At 33.3% G+C, this 20,732-nt stretch overlaps 1 protein-coding gene across 1 annotated transcript in view; it reads left to right on the top strand.

Annotated features, from left to right (window-relative positions):
• Window positions 1-20,732, top strand: part of LOC123711080 (Down syndrome cell adhesion molecule-like protein Dscam2) — a 93,278-nt gene that overhangs the window by 16,225 nt on the left and 56,321 nt on the right. Inside the window, exons 2-4 of the mRNA XM_045663485.1 lie at window positions 3,252-3,307; window positions 10,076-10,124; window positions 11,493-11,518. Coding sequence (XP_045519441.1) covers window positions 3,259-3,307; window positions 10,076-10,124; window positions 11,493-11,518 — 124 coding nt within the window. The 5' untranslated portion in view covers window positions 3,252-3,258. The remainder of the gene's footprint in view (window positions 1-3,251; window positions 3,308-10,075; window positions 10,125-11,492; window positions 11,519-20,732) is intronic.

Raw genomic sequence — 20,732 nt, 5'->3', positions numbered from 1 at the left:
ATCCGCCCCCTCGCCATATTTTAGGGAAAGCGACAACACGACGCATATAGCGAGTCTCAATAAAATTAAACAGCTACAACAACTCGTTCAACGTTATTAAGCTGTTATTTTTGTGGGGCAAACGAACAGGAGGCTCACCTGTTAAGCGGTACTCATCGACATTAACATTCCCAGAGGGGTCGCAAGGGTATTGACGGTCTTTAAAAAATTGATAAGCTCTTTTCTTAAAGGACCCTAACTCAAATTGCTTCAGAAATTTAAAGAGTTTCCAAGAATCTTAGATCATTATAATTAATATGTATAACGTTGGAAGTAAATACGGGTCATATTGCAAGTCTTTACTTATAAATATAAACTCTTTATTATGACCCACATATACTATGTTTTATTGAACGTCATAAAATGTCTCATATAAAATAACGCCTGACCCCGCTTTTACAACCAACACTGTGCTTGTTATGAATATTTTCTTTATTTTAATATTTCGCTAAGAAAAGCTCGTAAAAACACAACTTGTCTTTTCGGTTAAATGCAAAACATTTATTTATTATTTACTTTATTTAAAGAAATGGTACATATGTATGTATGTATGTATGTATGTGTGGACTCTGTTTCCGCACTTAGACGCTCAATAGGTCCATTGTGCGTAAAGTCCTGGCTAACTAAGCCAGCCTAACTCCTTCCAGAAGCACAGAAGTCTCCTGGGCACCTCGCAGGCTTCACGGAGCGACCTCACTGTTCCGAGGATTTCTACACGTTGCTTAGTCACAGCCTCGCATTCCAGGACTACGTGGGTGACTGATTCCTCTGCTCTGAAGCAGCCTCTGCACAGGGGGCTGTTAAGAATCGCTGTGTGTATGCTGTAGTGATTTTTGCCCCATAGATCTAGCACCTTCAGCCTGATGGCAGCCAGTGCCGCCTCCTGCTGTATGTGCAGGTCCAGACGCAAATCTTGTAGGGCTATCTCCAAATCTGCAGTAGGCGTTGTTTTCATGCAGCCGCTTGCAGCGGACAACGCAAGCCTTTGGAAGCGTCCAATTTGATTACTGCCGTTTGGAGCTCTGTTCTCGGCCACCAAACCAGGGCTCCGTAAGCTAGCATTGGCCTGATTACGGCAGTGTATAGCCATAAGGTAATCTTAGGCGATAGACCCCATTTCACGCCAAGCATCTTTTTGCATTGGTAAAGCGCAATCGTTGCCTTGCTTAGCTTGTATTCCAGGTGTTTATTCCAGAGCAGTTTACTGTCTAGAATCACACCTAAGTACTTCGTGTTTTCCTTTAGTTTTAATTCTGTGTCGAAGAGTTTTGGTAGTCTATGCGGTCCAAGGACTCTTCGGTTAGTAAAAAGGATCAGTTCTGTTTTTGATGGGTTGACAGATAGCTCATGTTGACTGCACCATCTCTCAATCAATCTAAAAGCCTTCCTCATGAGGTCACATAAGGTACTTTCAAAGTTCCCCGATACGAGGATTGCTATGTCATCCGCATACCCCACAGTGTAGAGATTGATAGCGTTGAGTTTTATGATGAGCTCATTTACCACTAGATTCCACAGGAGCGGCGAGAGGACACCACCCTGTGGGCAACCTGTACTGACAATACCGCGTGAGGTGGTATTCACGGTAAATTGTATAGCTCGCTGTCTTAGCATGTTGTTGATCCATTCTGTAAGGGTCGATGGTACTCCACATGTCTCGAGTGCTCTGGTAATGCTTGTGAAATTGGTTTTGTCAAAAGCGCCCTCAATGTCAATAAATGCGCCTAGGGTTGACTGCTTTAGTTTCAGGGAGTTGCCAATGCGAGATACAACGCTGTGTAGTGATGATTCAGTTGATTTGCCGGAACTGTAGGCATGTTGATTTGGATGAAGGAATTCTGATAAGGTTACCCGACTGCGTATCTCCAGGTCCCCCAACCTCTCCAGCGTTTTAAGAAGGAATGAGGTGAGACTAATGGGTCTGAAGGATTTTGCCCGGGTATAGTCGTCTCTTCCTGGTTTCGGGATAAATATTATTTTTACTTCCCTCTATTTCAGAGGTATATAGCGATGTGCTATGCAGGCTCGGAAGACTGAAACAAGATAGTCTACTATTAAGTTCCCACTCCATCTCAGTAGACCAGGGAAAATGCCGTCCAAGCTGGCCGCTTTAAATGGTAGGAACGAGTTGATTGCCCATGCTACCTTTTCATTCGTGATTATTCTGTCTGCTACTTGCCAGTCCGAGCTGACCGTGGCTCTTTCCGAGTAAGGTTGCCATGACTGCTCATTAGCAATTATACAGCCTGGAAAGTGGGTTGCCAGAAGTAGTTCACAAGTTTCTTCATCTGTTTTTGTAAATGTGTTGTCAGGTTTTTTAAGGGATCCGATCGAGTGGTTTGTCACTTTAGACAGACATGATTTCACTCTGTTAGCCTGGTTGTTATTTTCGATACTAGTGCAGAAGTGTCTCCAGCACTCCTGCTTCCTAATACGTAGTAGTTTTTTGAATCGCGAAATGGTACATAATACTATTTAGCAACTACTAATGATAGTTCCTACGGCAAAGTTGTCGGCTACATAGTTTATCCTCTATGTATTGCGCCAGACCTTAAACTTATATAAATCGACTTACTTTCTTTACATTTTCATTTTTAAAGCAGTACCCCCACTGTCTAAGTTATTTAATTCCAAAAATCTTCTAGTAATACAAAGTTTGCGTGAGTGCTCCGGATGTTGACTAAATACGAAAATGAGTTTCTTCGTAAGGTGACACATTATTGGAAACAAAAATTTGATAGCAAATTAATCATTAAAATTTGATTCAAACAAATCAACCTAATTGATTCAACCTAATCTCGAAATATTACGATAGTTCAATACGATATATCACGATAAGTCTTGTTCAAATTCAAAATAAAAATAAATCAATCAATCATTTGTTAATCTAATAGGCATGATCATTTGTTAATCTGATCAGGCTTCTGTGCTTAACAATTGATCATAAAACAGATACAGAAATCTGAGGCCCTAACCTAAAAAGGTTGTAGTGCCATTGATTTTTTTATTTTATTTAAATAGATTGTGGTTGCCAGAGATCGTCCTAGCCCTAGCCAAGTAGATTGCACCCTAGTATTATGTCCCAGGAAGCATTCTACTTCTAAAGAAAATAATGTATGTTTTTTTTAATTTCAAATTTTTCTTTTTCTTTTGAAAATTATGGAAAGTCATTATTACATTAAAAGGTGTAAATTCAATTTCTACTGTTACAGATTAACTATGGCGTGGAAAATTCTGTTCATCGCGTTTTTCTTCATACTGAGTGCAGGTTAGTATATGTATTTTTATTTAACCCTTAATAAGGCTTTCTTTCTACGTGTTCCATATAATAATGAGTTTGAAAATACAGAGTATTTTTTTAAACCAGTTTTATGATCATGCTGTCTTCTGACATAGGCCTCTCCTATTTTAGCTAATTCTAATGTATCCTCTATCATGCCTGCTTCATGTCCTCGTCTGTTCATCTGACCATCTCTTTACATTATATTAAAGTTAATATGTACTTTTACATATAGAATTATGTTAAGTGTAGATTAAGGTAGATTCTGCCTCATTATGTTAAACTTAGTTCTAAATACAACATTTAAATTCACAAACTCATAATAAAGAAAGGGACTCGTGACATCGCAGCCCTTTGTTCCTTTGTTTATTTCTACATGATTTTATGTGTGCGTAGCCTGCGTAGTATTTATTCGGTAGCGTGTGTGTGTATTTCAATTCTGAGTTAAGTCATTTGTTACACAAAGAAAATAATAGGAAATTGACCCAATAGGCCAACTAGGCATTATGTTCTAAGTCAACAGACTAAGTCATCTATACATTTTTGCCCTTGTATCTTACAACGCTCTATAGAAAAAGATAGCATTTCATATGCCGCGTGAAGTCATAAATATATTTAAGTATTGGTATGGAAATCAAATGAACAGCGTGAATTAGACAATACTACGTGAACTGAGACAGGAGGGGTTGTGTTCTCACTCCCTGTTCAATATGCACAGTAATAGGCGAGGAGCAGCAAAGCAGCATGGCCGTTCATGTATTTGTTTCAATAATATATATCTATATAAGCTACGCGGATAACACGAGCCTCGGTCTGGGAACTAAATGTGACTGAACAAGTGGTGTTAATTTACAATGGTACAAAAGTCATTGTATAGTCTTCCAGAGTGGTTCTAAGGGGTGACGAATGTGCCTTCGCTTTATCTCGATGGTATACTATTAGGGAGACATTTCTCGGACTCGGACATTTCGTTACGTCTACTCTAATGCGACATTGAGCGGGATTGCAGGGTGAAATCGTAGGGTAAAAATCACTCATTTGAGAGCATATTGTACATCATTTAATGCCTGTAGCCAGATTTTTGATGGGGTTTCCTCGCTATTGCAGTGCGTCTAGGTTATCTGGCTGTGCAGGAGTGGACTGCTTACGCATGTAAAGTAAGGCGTGAGGGAGAGCTCTAACATAATGCTGGCGGTAATATCGAGAAGGATTTATTGCCCTTACATGGGTCATTGCAATGAACTGATCATTTAATATAAGCTACGCTAACAATCTTATATAATATTTAGGACAAGGTTGTGACTAACACCATAATAACCATTTGGACTAATGATTGTCTGATTTAATTAATAAATTATTATAAATATATAAAGTTATAATGTCAAAGGATATTTCAATTATATAATAACGTTTTCGTATAAAATTTGTGAAATGCATTACGTCCCAGTACACCTTTAATCATGAAATTAATTTCACTTAGTCCATTTGGAAATTTATTGGGGTTCATTTTCAATTAAATTTTGCTCTATATTAGTGAATTGATTTTACGATTGTTAGCTGATTAAAATCCTACTAATTATATTAATAAACAAAGGTTATTAATAGTTTATTATAATAAGAATAAGATTAGAGGATAGCAGGAGGTTTATGCCAATTTTGTATATAGCTTAATTGTATTTTATTTTACTTTTATGTTATTTTTAGCTAGAATTTGGCCATTCATGGGCTCTAAATAAATAAATAATTGTATTAATTATTATGTAGCGTTGGTACTGAAGTTTAGTTAGTTATTAGGCTTGATTCTCTCTCTCTCTACGCAGATATATTACGTCTCTTTGCGTTGTCTATAAAGTGAACTACAGTTACTGTTTGGAAGAACTGTTTGGGTTGATCCCTTCCGCCTCGTTTCATCACCGTACGAGCCGTATCAATTCAAAATCTCATCAACATCACCTTTATGGATGAGAGTCTTCCACAGTCCGCTTCACAAGAAATTTTCTATTGCAAACTAGAAAACTGTGGAATCGACACCCGGTGCAGGTCTTTCCAGAGAGATACGACCTCCAACCATTCAAAGTAAGAGTGTACCCCTCTCTCAAAGGCCGGCAACGCACCCACTCAAAAATAGGTGTCTATGCGCTCCGATGACTGCATCCCATAGGCTAGTTTGCCTCCCTTAGTTACAAAAAAAGTTAAAGCGTGTTAAATTTCCAAAAAGTGGGTATAGAGCCGTCATATTATTATTTCAGTTTCATGTACCGACAAAAAACATATGTAATTTTAAATACTGTATCTGTGGCATGGATAACTGACGTAAAGTACTTGGATTCTTAGGTCCTTTTCAAACATTCCAAAACAGGAAAAATGTGTTTCCAATTTTAATTGGCCAATTGCCATGGTCATTGAAACTAGTATGAGAAGCTAGCTTAAAACTAGTTTTGCAATTTTTATAGCCTTTATTAGAAATTAAGAAATATAAATAATAACTTTATTTCAACGTGTTAAAGACTATTTTCGCTTTTTATTTGATGCATAAAAGATTCATTAGTACAACCTTTGTAGAACAACATTTGTTATTGTTTGTTATTCTTTGAGGATTCGTTTAAAATTGGTTTTTCTCTTTGGAGTCTTAGTTTGCTTCCCATGCTTTCTATATTTCTTTCTTAGTTTATCAGTTCTTATTATGAGTTTTTCTATTCTTTTGAAATATGTGTCAATACAGCACAACTTACTTCTCTTGGCCGGTAAGAGCGTTGCTGTCATGGATATTAGTATTGCCAGTAAATAAAAATTAACCATTATAAGGGAAATAGTTTGAGGTCATGAATTAATAATTTATTGAAATATTTTAATAAAACAATGTATACCAGTTTCTAGAAAATACACATGCCACAAACTTAGGAAGAACTGATACGGATTGTTACCTGTACAATTTATATAATATATTTCAGGATCAATCAGAACCGTTTGGTAATTGAAACTTTGCCATTGTAATTAATAATGCAGGAAAAAAATTAATACATTTTATTTGGATTTTCATAGGATATTGGTAGATAGTAAAATTATTTATTGTACGCACAAATAAGTTAAAATGGTGAGGGTTGTACCAATTTCAGCCGCAGGCCAAGTAAAATATGTGTGTGAGTTTTCCCAGATTCGATTCCATAACTACAAAAAATTATACTTATCCTATTATATACATTTACATAAAATGAATTTGCCTACGTTGAGTGAACAATTTGATTCTGTATTAAACTAAAATAAGTTTAATGCAATACTATAAATTAAGACATTATTGTAAGGAGTTGACGTGACTCTAGCACTGGTACTATTACCGGCTAACATTATTTTAGAACCATTTCAAATAAAAAATAAAAATAGCCTTTATTCGAATACTACACTGTAAAAAGTAAAGTCCATGTCATTCATGTTCTACACTTGTATTCGACCTGACCTGTGTGAAGGCCTCTTCCTCCATCGGAGGTTGAATACTAGTACTACTCCTTCCTCTATTCCTCGCGACAATTCTGTTATTCCATCTTCCTAAGTTTCTGGTGGGCATCCTCTCTTTCTTCTTTTCATTGGGCCACTCTAAGTAAGTCTTCTTGACCCAACTGCCATCACAAATGCGACCCATTTCCACTTTAACTCTATTCCACTTAAACTATAACGTCTTCAGAACAATTTATTAGGAGAATTTTTTCTCTATAGCATAGATATATAATTCAGCAATGGTCTGATTGAGCTAGAGAGGATCTTCAATCCTTTGTATTCACATAATCAATTATTTTATATATTTATTCTATTTATTCTGAAGTACCATCTTCCTTCGGTCTGCATCAGTAAAGCCGGATCTAATAACGAAGATAGCATATCTCAATAGACTCATATTCCCAAAGATATTGTATTAATTAATTTAATTATAAATGCCGTTACATCAAACGCAGAGTTTCGTGAAAGCTCCTTTGACAGTATATGAACGGAGCTGCCGTATCGATTGAAGGTAATTTGTTGATTACACTTCCATTATGTGGTACAGGGTGTTTAAATTGGAATTTGGTTATCTTATAATCAATATAGCTAACTTATAAATATATCTAAAACAATCCAACGTTTCTTAAAATATATGTAATTTGTTTATAAAAGCTTTCAATTGGAATAAATTTATCTTCAACACCGAATTTAAATTTTAATGTCTTTGACATTGGATATGTAAAATGAATTAGGCCACAACGTAAAAAAAATACTGAACCTACATTTATTTTCTTTTTTGGTCAATTCAGTAACATTATCTATCGAAACTACAAATGTCAACCTGACAATGAAGAAATTAAAAACTTTATCGTACTGAACGTATACTAATAAAGTTACCAAAATTTTAACCGATTAAAAAATATTTTTTTGATATGTATATCAATATTAATTTCAAAAAATCCTCTGAAACTATAGGGATTGTAGGTAACACGTTCAAAACTATAGACCCGTATTTAATAAAATTGTCGCCAGGTTGTTAATAATTAGTAAATGTTAGGAAATTGAATCTGTCATTAAAAGTTTCCAAGTTTCAAAACTGTGGCCGCTATTATTTCTTCTTCATATAAAGGACTTCAATTCAATAACCCTTAAACGGGAGACTAGTTTACTAGTTTTGTTCAAGACCAAGCAGAGCAAGACTAAGTCTCCAATGCTTAAAAATAAAAATCAATCACTAAAAAAAATATATAAGTAGAATCCAAATTATCCAAGAAACTACATCTGGAGAGGGTTTGCTCCCAATTGTTCTGATTAGTGTGCTTAAAAGCTCTGCAATTTGTCTCCCAAATGCAACTCGATACCCAGTTTATAACTCACTTGTAAAACTTCATTAGATCGAAGCCTTCTCGAAGAAGGATCTTTGGTTAAAACTTATTTTAAAGAACTTTTTTTCTATTTAGCTCCCACAAATTATACGCTTATACGAATAAGAAGTTATGAGTGTCCAACAAACAATATACTTGTTTATGTGCATGTTAATATAAATTAATTAATATAATCCGACACAAACACGACAAAATCGAGTCACAATATATTTATCCTAAAATCCTATCCAAATTAGTTTCAAGTTTAATATATATATATATATATATATATATATATATATATATATATATATATATATAGCTTAGATTTGTATATAATTAAAAATATTTCTTATATATACTTACCCTAATTAATATTTAGACACATCTAGTATGTTTGCACTTGGTCGCGTTATAAGTGTTACGATTCTGTTTGCGTATTTCGCCACCCTCACGTCCCTTTAATTTTTATCTAATAAATCTTCTGTTGCAATTTTTGTGTAATATATTTTATAAGCTAGGATAATATATTATTTACTATAATTTCTCATCTAAAGGAATGTTATAATGTTCTTAATGAAAAATAAGTATAATTAACTTATTAAAGCGAATCAATTATAAGCAATACCACAAACTTTGCACCACGTTTACCGAAGCATTAAATCTGCCTCAATATTCAAGGAATATTCAAGCATATTTCTCGTTAATCGAAAATAAATCCTTGTTATTGATACCCCGAGCCGAGCTGAAGCCCAAAGTATTAATATGATCTACAGATCCTGTATTAATAGATGTAATTTAATATATTATGTCTAAAGTCTTTGATGTTTCTGTAATATCGTCTTAAACAAAATGTTTGACGATATTTTTTATTAAATAAATAAAAAATAAACAAGTTTTTGTTATTAAAAATTATGTTGAGTAGTGTTTAGTTTTAATTAAAATCCAAATAACTACGCTTAGTAGTTATATGCGCAGTATACTGTTTGCGTCATCAAAAAGTTTTAAAAGGTGTAAAGGGCACAAAAGTTTTCTAATTTGTGCGGGAACTTTCATCGTTAGCTCGCGATCGTAATGAACACAGTATGAAACTTCATCTCTTCTCTATTAACCGACAATTTTTCTGCCTATTTTTTATTTTTGACACTAGTTTTTAATAAACTTACTGTTTGCTCTTTTGTTAAGTTGTAACTTCTATGGTTACGCTTTAGCATATATTTTAACCAAATTTATTCATACTTATTGAATTGTATTTTGTGTGTTTTAACAATATAATAACTCCATAAAATAAAAATAGCGTCCTCCACAAAGGAAATATCCCTTTAAATAAAATTCCATCCTATACTTATGTAAACCTGTACATATATTTTGAAATTTATTTATTTGTTTTAGTTTTAAGCAGTGTTAGTCTAGTGGCTTCATCGTACGAGTCTCGTGCTTGAGGTCGTAGGTTCGATCCCTGGCTGTGCACGAATTTAATATTCACTCGAACGGTGAAGTAAAACATCGTGAGGAAACCGGCTTGCCTTAGACTCTAAAAATTGGCAGTGTATGTCACAGTCACTCCTGTGAGGTTAATCACCTACTTGCTTATTAGATTGACCAATAATCATGAAACAGATATAAATCTGAGGCCCAGAAGGTTGTAATGCTACTGATGTTATTTTTTTGGTTTTATGGTTTTTTTATTATATTTTTTTAGCCATTCATGTCATAATAATAAAATATCTTATCTTTAGTAAGTTGCCATCTGGTAGACAGAAAGTGTGACCTCAGTGATTTTCATGACTTTTATTAGTATATTAAATAAAACAAATCTTCGTTTTAGAAAGGCATTGGATATAAAAATAGATAAAATCACAATGCATTTTCATTTACATACGGAATGAAATCTCTGACCTAATGTTATTTTTTTCAGACGCTCGCTACAATGAACGCGCGCTTGCAAATGGAATTGCGTTTCAAATGTAAGTCTGATTTTAGTTTAATCTAACATCCTTTTCTATGCATTCTATATTGAGTTTTTGTGTTATTTTCTTAATTGCTTTTAGTTTGTATCATTTGTAATATCGTAACCTAGTGCATCTTTTTATATACATAATTATCTTTTCTAAATAAATGTCGTGTGTCTAGAAGGTTATATGGTTATCGGATACGTCTCCAATTAAATATTTCAGTGTGTACTTTAACAAGATTTTTTAAATTACTGCATTTAATAAGAAGATATTCCGTCGTGAAGCAAATGCTACGGAGACACTTCTACGAATTCGTAGCACTCTGCTACGGCGTTATTCCAAGAATTCAAAGATTATGCAAATAAATTCCTCTTTTAAAGGTTGGAGAATGTAGTTTCCTTGTTTTAAAATAAACACATTTAAAAAAATTGCGTTTGCAATGGATCTAATTACAAATATCTGGCCTATTTATTAATGCAAAAAGATTTGTCAAGAAACCGTATAGCGTTTTTTTGAATCCATTTTGTTTTATTTATAATTTTAAAAGCTCCCGTTAAAAGTGTATGACTACCAACAAAAATAATAATTGTACTCTATGAGCATTTATATCCCAGGCAATCAAAATTATATTTTACTAATATTGTTCTAATCAACAGCTTAGTATTGATTAGCTAAATAACGTTGAGTACATTCATATATTATCACACACACAATATTATAATAAATTAACATAGACCAGGTAGTCCCAAGAAAAAAGGTTCTGCATTTATATTTTAATTTTCCAAGCGATGTTATATAATCCGATTCAACTATATTAAGAGTATTGATGTCGAAAGACTTAGAAAAGGAAATGGCGGAAAATCCTATTGGAAAACTTGAAAAACTTGTGCACATAAGCGGCTTTCGGTTTTGTCGAGATTTAGTTCACTAGTACATTGTATGGGGGGTTTCTTGTTATATGAAACATGTTATGCAAAGTAAAAATGCTTTTGAGTTTAAAAAGTAAATGTTTGGATTTGAAAGCATAGTTGTATTTACATATTTCAGTTGGGTGCTTTCAAAATTGGAGCAAAATATGTATAGACTGGAATCAATCCAGCTCTCCAAAATAGGTAAATCTGATTATTATTTTCAATATCACTTCAACCAAAAACGCGCGGTACGACACGACACATCTTTTCGTTTTGATAATCTCGAACCGAAGGCGCTATTTAGTATTTCCTTGCAGACGCTTTTTAGTCAAAGAATAAGATTTAGGATATTTTGAATACAGCCATTAATAATTAGGTGACTATAGTTAGATATTTAAAATCTTGATCTCATCAATTTGGAAACTGTACATAACATGAAACAATAAAAATAATGAATATTCTTTTTCAGGTCGGAATTCCAGTTTCAACACCGAGGTAAGTTTTGTGTCACTTTTAATATCTTTAAAAGTTTCGACACAGTTCTGAATATAGATATTCTTGATTCAAAAAGGCGTTTCACTGTTATTTTTTGAAGCTTACAGTGAAAGCGACAGTTTTGCAATCTTGAAATTGTAAAAGACAATGTTCTTGTATAATCACGATATTAAGGTTGGACTTGTGTATTCAAGTGAAGTTTTAGCTTTAGCTCAATACAATACATATATTTTTTACACGGTTTCCATCTCTTCAAAACGTGGGAATAATTGAATCTTTTTTAAATAGTACACAGTAATAACAAAGTATTCAGTAATAGAGTAACGTTCTTAGAACGACTCCAAATGACGACGCAATAATGTTTATAGATCTTCTGCTTTTTTGTACTAAGATTTTCTCAAACCGTTTTTAACACATATACACATTTTACCTAATAGCTCTGTTGAGTAGTAGCCTAGTAGTCTTTTTGTAAACCAGGTATGACGATATAGCCTAATTTCGTGCCTTCGTATTCAACATTTTTATTTATGCAGATAGCACTAAGCTGAAGAAAAACATTTTGAGAAAAATATTAAATCTTGCCAAATGCAGACTTATGTAAAATGCACAGTCATTAGGCATACTGAATTAGATACACAAACAAGTCAATTTGAAACCTGCAGCTGAGTTTCATGATCTGATGTCGAGACAGAATACGAAATTCCACCTGTATCACCTTGATATTGTTCCATTGTTCCACTAGCGGTGGAGTGTCCATGGGTGGCGGAATCGTTTACCGCATGTTCTATTAAAGAAAATTGTGCGTGTACTAGTGTACACACGTAAGACCTTATGACCTAATTTTTCAAAAAAATGATCAACTATATGCAACTTTACAGAAATTGGTTAAATATAATAAATTAGATAAAGTTTAACAAAAGTCTTTCATTATCATAGACATGAATACAAATAAAACAATTATTTCATTTTACCTTATTACTACTAACATTATTACAGAATTTCATTAATTGTAATAGACATATCATTATTATCGTTATTATATTTTTTTTATGGCTTCGAATTCGTTCGAATCAACCGTGGCAGGGACAAGAAAAATGTGACCGTAATTTTTTTTCCAACGCTGATAAAGAAGTTTCACTTGCAAAATATATTTATTCAATACACACTGCCACAGGGGCCAAACTTTTAACATTTATTATAAATACTTATAAAATGTTGTATTTAATTGAATTAGAAAACATTTTATAAACAATGAAATATCGACCACTTGCCCCACATGAAATATTATATTACAACTAAAGACATAGGCTATTATCGGCAGCAGGTCAGGCGAAATACAAACATACCATTGTATTTGAAAGACAAATTGATCTATGTAGCACACCCTGCATCTTTAAAATGCAGTCATGTTTAAGCTTAAACCAGCCATCAATTCTCTGGTTTACTTTAAATTAACGAAGAACTAAATCCGTATTTATCCAGCTTGAAACAGCTGCACCAATTAGTACTCCGGAGATTTGCGTTTTAGATTAAATTCAACTTTGTTTATATACTTAGTGTGTATATATACAAGTACTGAATTATTTTAAATGAATGTTGCGAAATAGACGGCTAACATATAAAATTGGTTAACTTATACTAAAAAATACTTCAAAAACAAAATAATTCAAAAAGAATTCGATTCGGTTTTTCAATTTCTTGAGAATCATTACAAGTTATAAAAAATTCATTAAACAATGACAATACTTTTAATTAAGTTAAACAATCGTGCTCACGTAGTTTACAAAATGGCTAACACTCATCAGAGCTGTTAAAAGTACTGGTGAAGTGTGTTTATTTGTGAAAAGCAGAAAATCTATAACATTTTTGTGTTACTCTATTACTAAATACATTGTAAATATATAAAAAAATATGCAAAGAAACTATGTAAAGGTCTATCTATAATACCACATCTTAATCAATACCATCCGTATCACCTCGACGTCCGTCGTTCCACAACTGAGCGTTTCTTATTGCAGTTTTGAACCACTATGTGGAACTAGCTACCCACTGAGGTATTTCCAAACCAATTAGACGTAGGGTCCCTCAAGAGAGCGTATCTATTCTTAAAGGCCGGCAACGCACTTGCGACTCTTCTGCCAATGTGAGTGTATCACTCGGTGGTATCAATTAAGATCAGATGCCTTAATATATATAAAAAACACACACACAAGCGGCTGTGCACATTTTATTACATAACCAGCAATTATTTTCTCATATAAAACAAGAATAAATACAGGAATACATTGCGCTAACATTAATATGCAGACCGTTATTCAAAATTGATTAGTTTGTTGTTCGGCTTATGTGGGGTTCGGCCGAATGCAAATGGATTCGGCTAATCTATGCAGCTGGTAGCATAGATAAAATATATTTTATAAAAATATATATTATATATATAAATATAGCTTATAAGCTATATTTATAATATAAATTATTTATTATTCTGAGATTAATTTTATGCTAGAACCAAACCAAAAATTATTTAGTACAAACAAAAATAATAATGCCTTGCCTAAGTTCTTTAACTAAATATTCAGTCCTTCACTTCCCGATTCATACTCTAATAGTCAGTAGGTCATGTCAGAGTTTCGTGGTCATCAATTCATTCATCCTCACTTATTACATGAGGATAAACCTACTGTTTTAAGGACGATGAGTCACTTGATCGGTCAATCTGGTTGGTGAACGGCCTCGTCAACTACTCATACACAAAAGTACAAATAATCTAAACTCCTGATATAAAAACCTAATAATTAGTTTAACAAAAATGCTCTTCATTTGTTTGATTTCATCATGTTTTTGATGTCTACTGGACAGAGAGTTACTTATTCAAATACAGTTAAATTAGACTGACTTAGTTTTTATTAAAAGGTAAATTGAAAGCCCAATCAATAGAAAAAGACTATGTGTGACGACTATAGTGGTTAAGGGTGACACGGTAACGTGGTATGATTGTGTAAGATGAATACCTCCTAACTGAAAACAGTTATTTCACATTTACCTGTAATACCAGGACTTATATAATAAGCGAATATTTAGCGTTAGTGAGTTGGCGAGGCAGAACAATAAATTTGGAGCTTACACAGTGTCTGTTCTCTGCCAGATTGCGACCGTAATCCTTCAGTATGTCTAATGGCTTACAGTATTTGTTGACTAACGATATTAGTCTGTGTATAAACTTAATTTACAATGTGTGATGCAGGGTAAAAATGTAGACAAAACAAATTCAAAAGAAAAATTGGGAAAATTCTCCTTCGCTAATAACAAATGTACACTCTAGCCTTTGAACTATTTTTTGTCTTCATTACGGTGTTGTCTTGCCTGTCTTGAAAAGCCTTAACCGATACGACGACTTGCTGCCTCCATCTGTCCTCCGCTTGTCTCAGGGCATTAGGGATGTTGAGACACATAATTGTCTTAATTTGGTCAGACCAACGGGTAGGCGATCAACCTCGACTTCTCCTACCACCAATCTTCCCTATTATTAAATTATTTACCTTATTTTAGAGACGTAGCCGAGTAGACTTAAATATCAACATGAAAATAGTTACTATATGTTTTAAGATTGATGTACTATTTCGCGTATGTACTATTTAAGCATTGTTGACCTAGTTAGTGGCTTCAGCGTGCGACTCTCATCCCTGAGGTCGTAGGTTCGATCCATAATTACCATTCACTTGAACGGTGAAGGAAAACATTGTGAGGAAACCTGCTTGCTTATGATCGAAAAATTCAACTTCGTGTGTCAGGCATAGGAGGCTGATAACCTACTTGCGTATTAGATTAAACAATGATCATGAAATACATCATGAGATACAGAAAAAGTTTGTAGCAGGCTTATTTTAAAATAACAGATATGCACACAATTAAGAAGTGCAGCGTCACGCCATGAAAGCGTGAATGAATATAACCGTGTTTTAATATAATAAACTAAAACCAATAAAACATCTAATTAATTCTGCCAGTTAACATTGTTGTTGATAATGTCCATGATTATGTTTGATAGCCAATACTGAAATGTTTATTCTATCACGTTTGGGGACTAAATAATTACTATTTAAGTAACATAGATCGTGTTTCGAATTACCTACTGCAGGGTACATAATGCCTGGAATTCCTCATTGGTTTTGAAACGTGCACAATTTGTTAAATTTGACGTAAAAATCAATAAAAGTATAAAACTATAATTAAAGATTAAAGTTATTTAAAGAAAAAATTATATTTAAAGGCATGAGTGAGGCAGACCAAAGTCTCACAAAAAACGTCGTGAACTGATGTAATAGGTTCATCTTATTGTACACGCGTTTCGTACGGTGAGTCTCAGATATCATTCCCGGCTGATACCTCCTACCTCTCCTATCCGGGGTACAAATTGGATCACTCCTTTGTGCCGTGGGTGGGAGTTGGCGTTTACGTCAGGGAGAATGTCTATTCTCGTTGCCTCGGGAGGCTTCCAGGAACGGACCTATCTAATCTCTGGCTGTGCGTAGACTGCGCACACCTCCAACTCCCGTGACCTGAGCTCTTACTCTGTAACTTCCAATAACTTTTTGCCACGTAATCCCAATTTTGCGACATCGGTACTATTGAGAGAACTACATAAAACTTTCATATAAAAACGTTCGATATCGCTGTCGCTTTTGGAAATCTCACAGAAAGTGTGCTAATCACTACGCCTGTTGTTTTATATATATTTTCTCCTGAAATAAAGAGATTTTCTTTGTATTAGTAATATATATAAAGTATTAAATACAATTCCAAATGTTAATCTTGCAATAATGGTTTTTTCTTCTCGAGACAAAGCACGTACCATCAGTATAAGTATAAGAATGGAACTTATAGTTGATAAATAAATTTAATATTTCTGTTATTACTTGTACTAAACCGTATACCAGTGCTTCAAGTTCAATGCTCCAGAGGCCTTGAACCTATTATAATATTTGTTTCGTTTTATATAATAATAAATATAGTATTGTCCTTTATAAACATAGCTTTTACACGTTTAAAGAAAACACTTTTTTACCGGATTGAAGCTATGTATTATTATCAAACACCTGGGATCCAATAATATCCAAAATAAACCCCAAGACAAACTTTCCGCGACAATAGAGGATACCGCGAGTCAATTTCAACTCCGGGGAAATAAATACAGATAATATAACTTTCTCTACAGCTGTGATACTTTTTGACAACACCTTTTGTCTTCAGTCACCGCGACCACGCACGCTGTTAAAATTATGTACAATAATTGTAAGTTTATAATAATACATAGCTTCAATCCGGTAAAAAGTGTTTTCTTTTAATAATAAATATTTACATTTTCAACCACTAAGCTACGAAGTATATGTACACTAGAAACGTGTAATGAAACCTAATAATAAATTCTAATTAAAACGTCTGGAGTGTTATTAAGTTTGATCCTCAATTACTCAACGAATCATTAGTAGATTGTGAGTGTTTCATAAATATTAAGCGAGTGAGTCTAATACATTAGAACGTAGGAGCCATACGTGAATTATGTAATAGGTGTCCAATTCATAAGCGTTGGGTATGTGTAGCGAAATTGACGTTTTACGGTCTTGTTGGGAGTGTTATGTTATATAACAATACAATAGTGTTGAATATGATTTATTTTAAAGTGATAATTAATGATATAGTATTACATTCAGTATAACGTTGTGTTTGTAAAAGTTAAACATGGCGATTAAAAAAAGTGGCAGAGAGTTTATCGCCAGTTCTTCGCTTCCGTTGATTTGAGAACTGGCAGTAGATGTAAAATTAGAAGCATTTCATATACATTTCTGTTTTTGACGTTCATAAGTATCCATTGTGTTACTTATATGAATACATGATTTTGTTATTTTATGTCTGTATCGGCTAAAGCCTTCATAGTCGACCCGTTATGAGGCACATACATAATTATGCTATGTCATAATTTTCTGTCTAAGAAATGCCAGTTTCCTCACGATATTGGCATAACGATACTGGCCAATTAATTTTCTTTAATGTGTACGAATGAAACTAGCTCGATCGATGAATCATTTAGATTAATGACTCTTAAAATGTCTAAAAAAAACGATCTTTGAATGAGGAGGAGAACTTTTCGTATTGTTGGAGTGTTTAGAAGGCTTTGATTATTAAATGACAGGAAACTCGGGTGTTCATTTTTTTACAAATTTACACTTTTATATACTAGTGTCTATTCTACAAGAAGTATACTATACATACTGTACTATGTATAGTATAGTTACTATACGTTGCAAAATGAATCAGTATAATACAGCGAAGTGTTAAATAGTTTTAAAAAATTATATTTAATAGACGCTGAACGTCACTAGGTCACTGGCCTCGAAAGTTAACAACAATGACAGTAACTATAAAAAAATATCTAAAAAAACTGTTGAAGTTTCATTTACGCCACACCTCAAAGTGGATTTCAGAATACATAGTTTGTTATGAATATGTTCTTTCTATTTTCTTGTATCCCTACATTACAAGTATTAGTTATTATACATTTAGCATCCTATTTCGCATTGTATACTGAAATAATTACCCTTAAACTTTTGTTTGTAGTTTTTAACTATAAAATTTTAAGAAATATATATTCTTATACTAGTTGAAAAACACCTGTACCTCGGGCACCAGTTTAGTACGTTTTTGCTAAACTTTTATATTCCTCTTACCATGTGTCCCGCCGCATTTATTCATTTATATTTAGATAAGATATTACCTTAGTTGTTTTTCTTAAAACTATATTCGTTATTTTTTCTATTATTTTCTTCAATATCATACATCGACACCTGTAGCTTTGTTTGCTACGCTGATGCTGATTGATGTCATAGGACAATTAGAAAATAAGGTTTTTAAGAAGTTTTAGACCACGCAATTTATTATTAAACTTGAAATCACGTAACGTGGACCGAGAAGATGAAAAATTAATCAACAAACTTCAAAGAAATATAAAACTTTTTGAAATCAATTTGTCGGAGGCGCGATATTTCCTATGGGAAATAAGACGAAATATTGTTTGGGAAATAGCTATTTTATGCATTACAAATCAAGAGCGACTTATTTTCATTTCAATATCAACAAAACTGTGCATTTGATATTTATTCCCTTAGCAGGAAAACTTTCGTTATTAATGTTTTATTTGAATAAAGCCTATTCTTGTCTTAATCCGCCAGTGTCGATTGCAAATGAGTCATTGGCGCTACAATATTTTTATTTCTAGGCCTCAGATTTCTGTATCTGTTTCAGGTTCATTTTTCAATCTAATAGTCACACAGGTGACCAGCCTTCTGTGCCAGTCACATGCTATGGGCTTTTTGTATATTAGGCGGCCTTTTAAGGATTCCTCACTACGTTTTCGTTCCCCATTCAAGCCAATGCTAAATGCGCACATAGAAAGAAAGTCAATTAGCGCACCTATAACATCAGGGGTGTGAGTCGCATGCTGAAGCCACAAAGCCAACACAATACTACTCTGTCGCTTTCAAATTACCAATGTTGTTAAGAAAATTAAAACATTATATCATTATTAATCATCGACCGTTTTTCATCTTTAAATCTTAATATATATAAATCTCCTGTCACGAGGTTTGTCCGCGATGGACTCCTAAACTACTTAACCGATGTTAAATTAAATTGGCACACCGTGAGCAGTCTGGTCCAACTTAAGAGATAGGATAGCTTAGATCTTTAATTATAGTCGCAATTTTATTTTATTGCAAATTATTTGTCTATAATTAATTGACAGTCACAATTATCTGTTAACTCCAAAAGATTCTAACAGATGGATTTTTGACTGGATTGAGTAAGTAATCAATAGATGGCACTGCTATGGTAAACCGACAAACGTGTCATATAAGCTACAATTCAGTATCATGATTACCACGTGTTATTGTGGCTAAAGTATGAATTAACACGTGAAACACAATTATTTCTACTTTTTTTAATTTTTGGTGTTATATAGCCAACCACGTGTTACTTAGACCGAAGTGTAAATCAAATCAAATCAAGTGTAAATCTTTCGTGTCGCAGTATTAAGGCTAACTAAAACCACATTAAGGAGAAACGAAGTTCGCGGGGGCAGCTAGTGTATATTGTATAAATCTTTACATGATTAAGATACATTAACTTTGAACAATGACTTTTGACATGCAGGCGATGATTACAGAAAAGTGGAACGTCAAGTTATGTAAATAACTATTTAAATTTGATTGCATATATACAAACTGCACGAGTATATAACCACTATACAATACAATCTGTGCAATTACTGCAATAAATTTTAGGATATCCTCTTGAACCAATTAATATGACACGAACCTGCGCTTAATTCATGATAAAGAGCTGCCTTCGGACTATTAGCCCAATGGAACGGATTATTCGATAAGTTTATCATATTGTGTATTAAGTAAACATAATATGGACGCAACTCATAGACACAATACGTCTTTATTGAAGTGAAACTTCTTGAGAATCGTTGTGATTTCAAACCGGATGCAACGGTAAAAACGATAGTAAAAAGAGACGGATACATAAATTCATAAGTTTTATCGTGGGAGAAAATGAGATAGGAAGCATTATACGGTGTATAAACTTTAAATGAGTGTATTTGATCATTTTCTGAATTAAAAAAAAAACATAAATTAGTGAGTTAAGTAAGTAGTTCAATTATAAAATTAGATGAAATTTATCAATTATATTTACAAATCATTAATTATAGAAACTTTTTGAAGTGCAAACTTCTTACTACACTTAATTAAAAGTTTACTTAACTTAATGTTTATAGACTGTATAATGCTCCATATCTTATTTTCTCCAACGTTAAATCTTATAAATTTATTTGTCTGACTCTTTTTATTGTCGCTTTTTCATTTCATCGAATTTAAAATATAAATTAAAATTGAACAGTAAGATATATTTTTTTTAATTAAAAGTTTTATCCTACTTTTAGACATTGAAAAAAGTCCAATTTACATATTATGAATAATAAAAACTTTGTTTTTGAAGGTTTCACTTCTAACACGTGTGAATTGCACACATGTTTTTCTTATAATAGTAGTAATGACAAGGAAGCTCCAGAGAGAGACGGCAGTAAGAGCCTACGATTAGTTGAATATTGTCAAAATGTAGATTATACGGGTTATCGCTATACAAGCCGCGACAG

This window comes from Pieris brassicae, chromosome 6 (assembly GCF_905147105.1).
Source record: "Pieris brassicae chromosome 6, ilPieBrab1.1, whole genome shotgun sequence".
Classification (NCBI taxonomy): domain Eukaryota; kingdom Metazoa; phylum Arthropoda; class Insecta; order Lepidoptera; family Pieridae; genus Pieris; species Pieris brassicae.
This window is presented reverse-complemented; position numbering and strand designations above follow the sequence as displayed.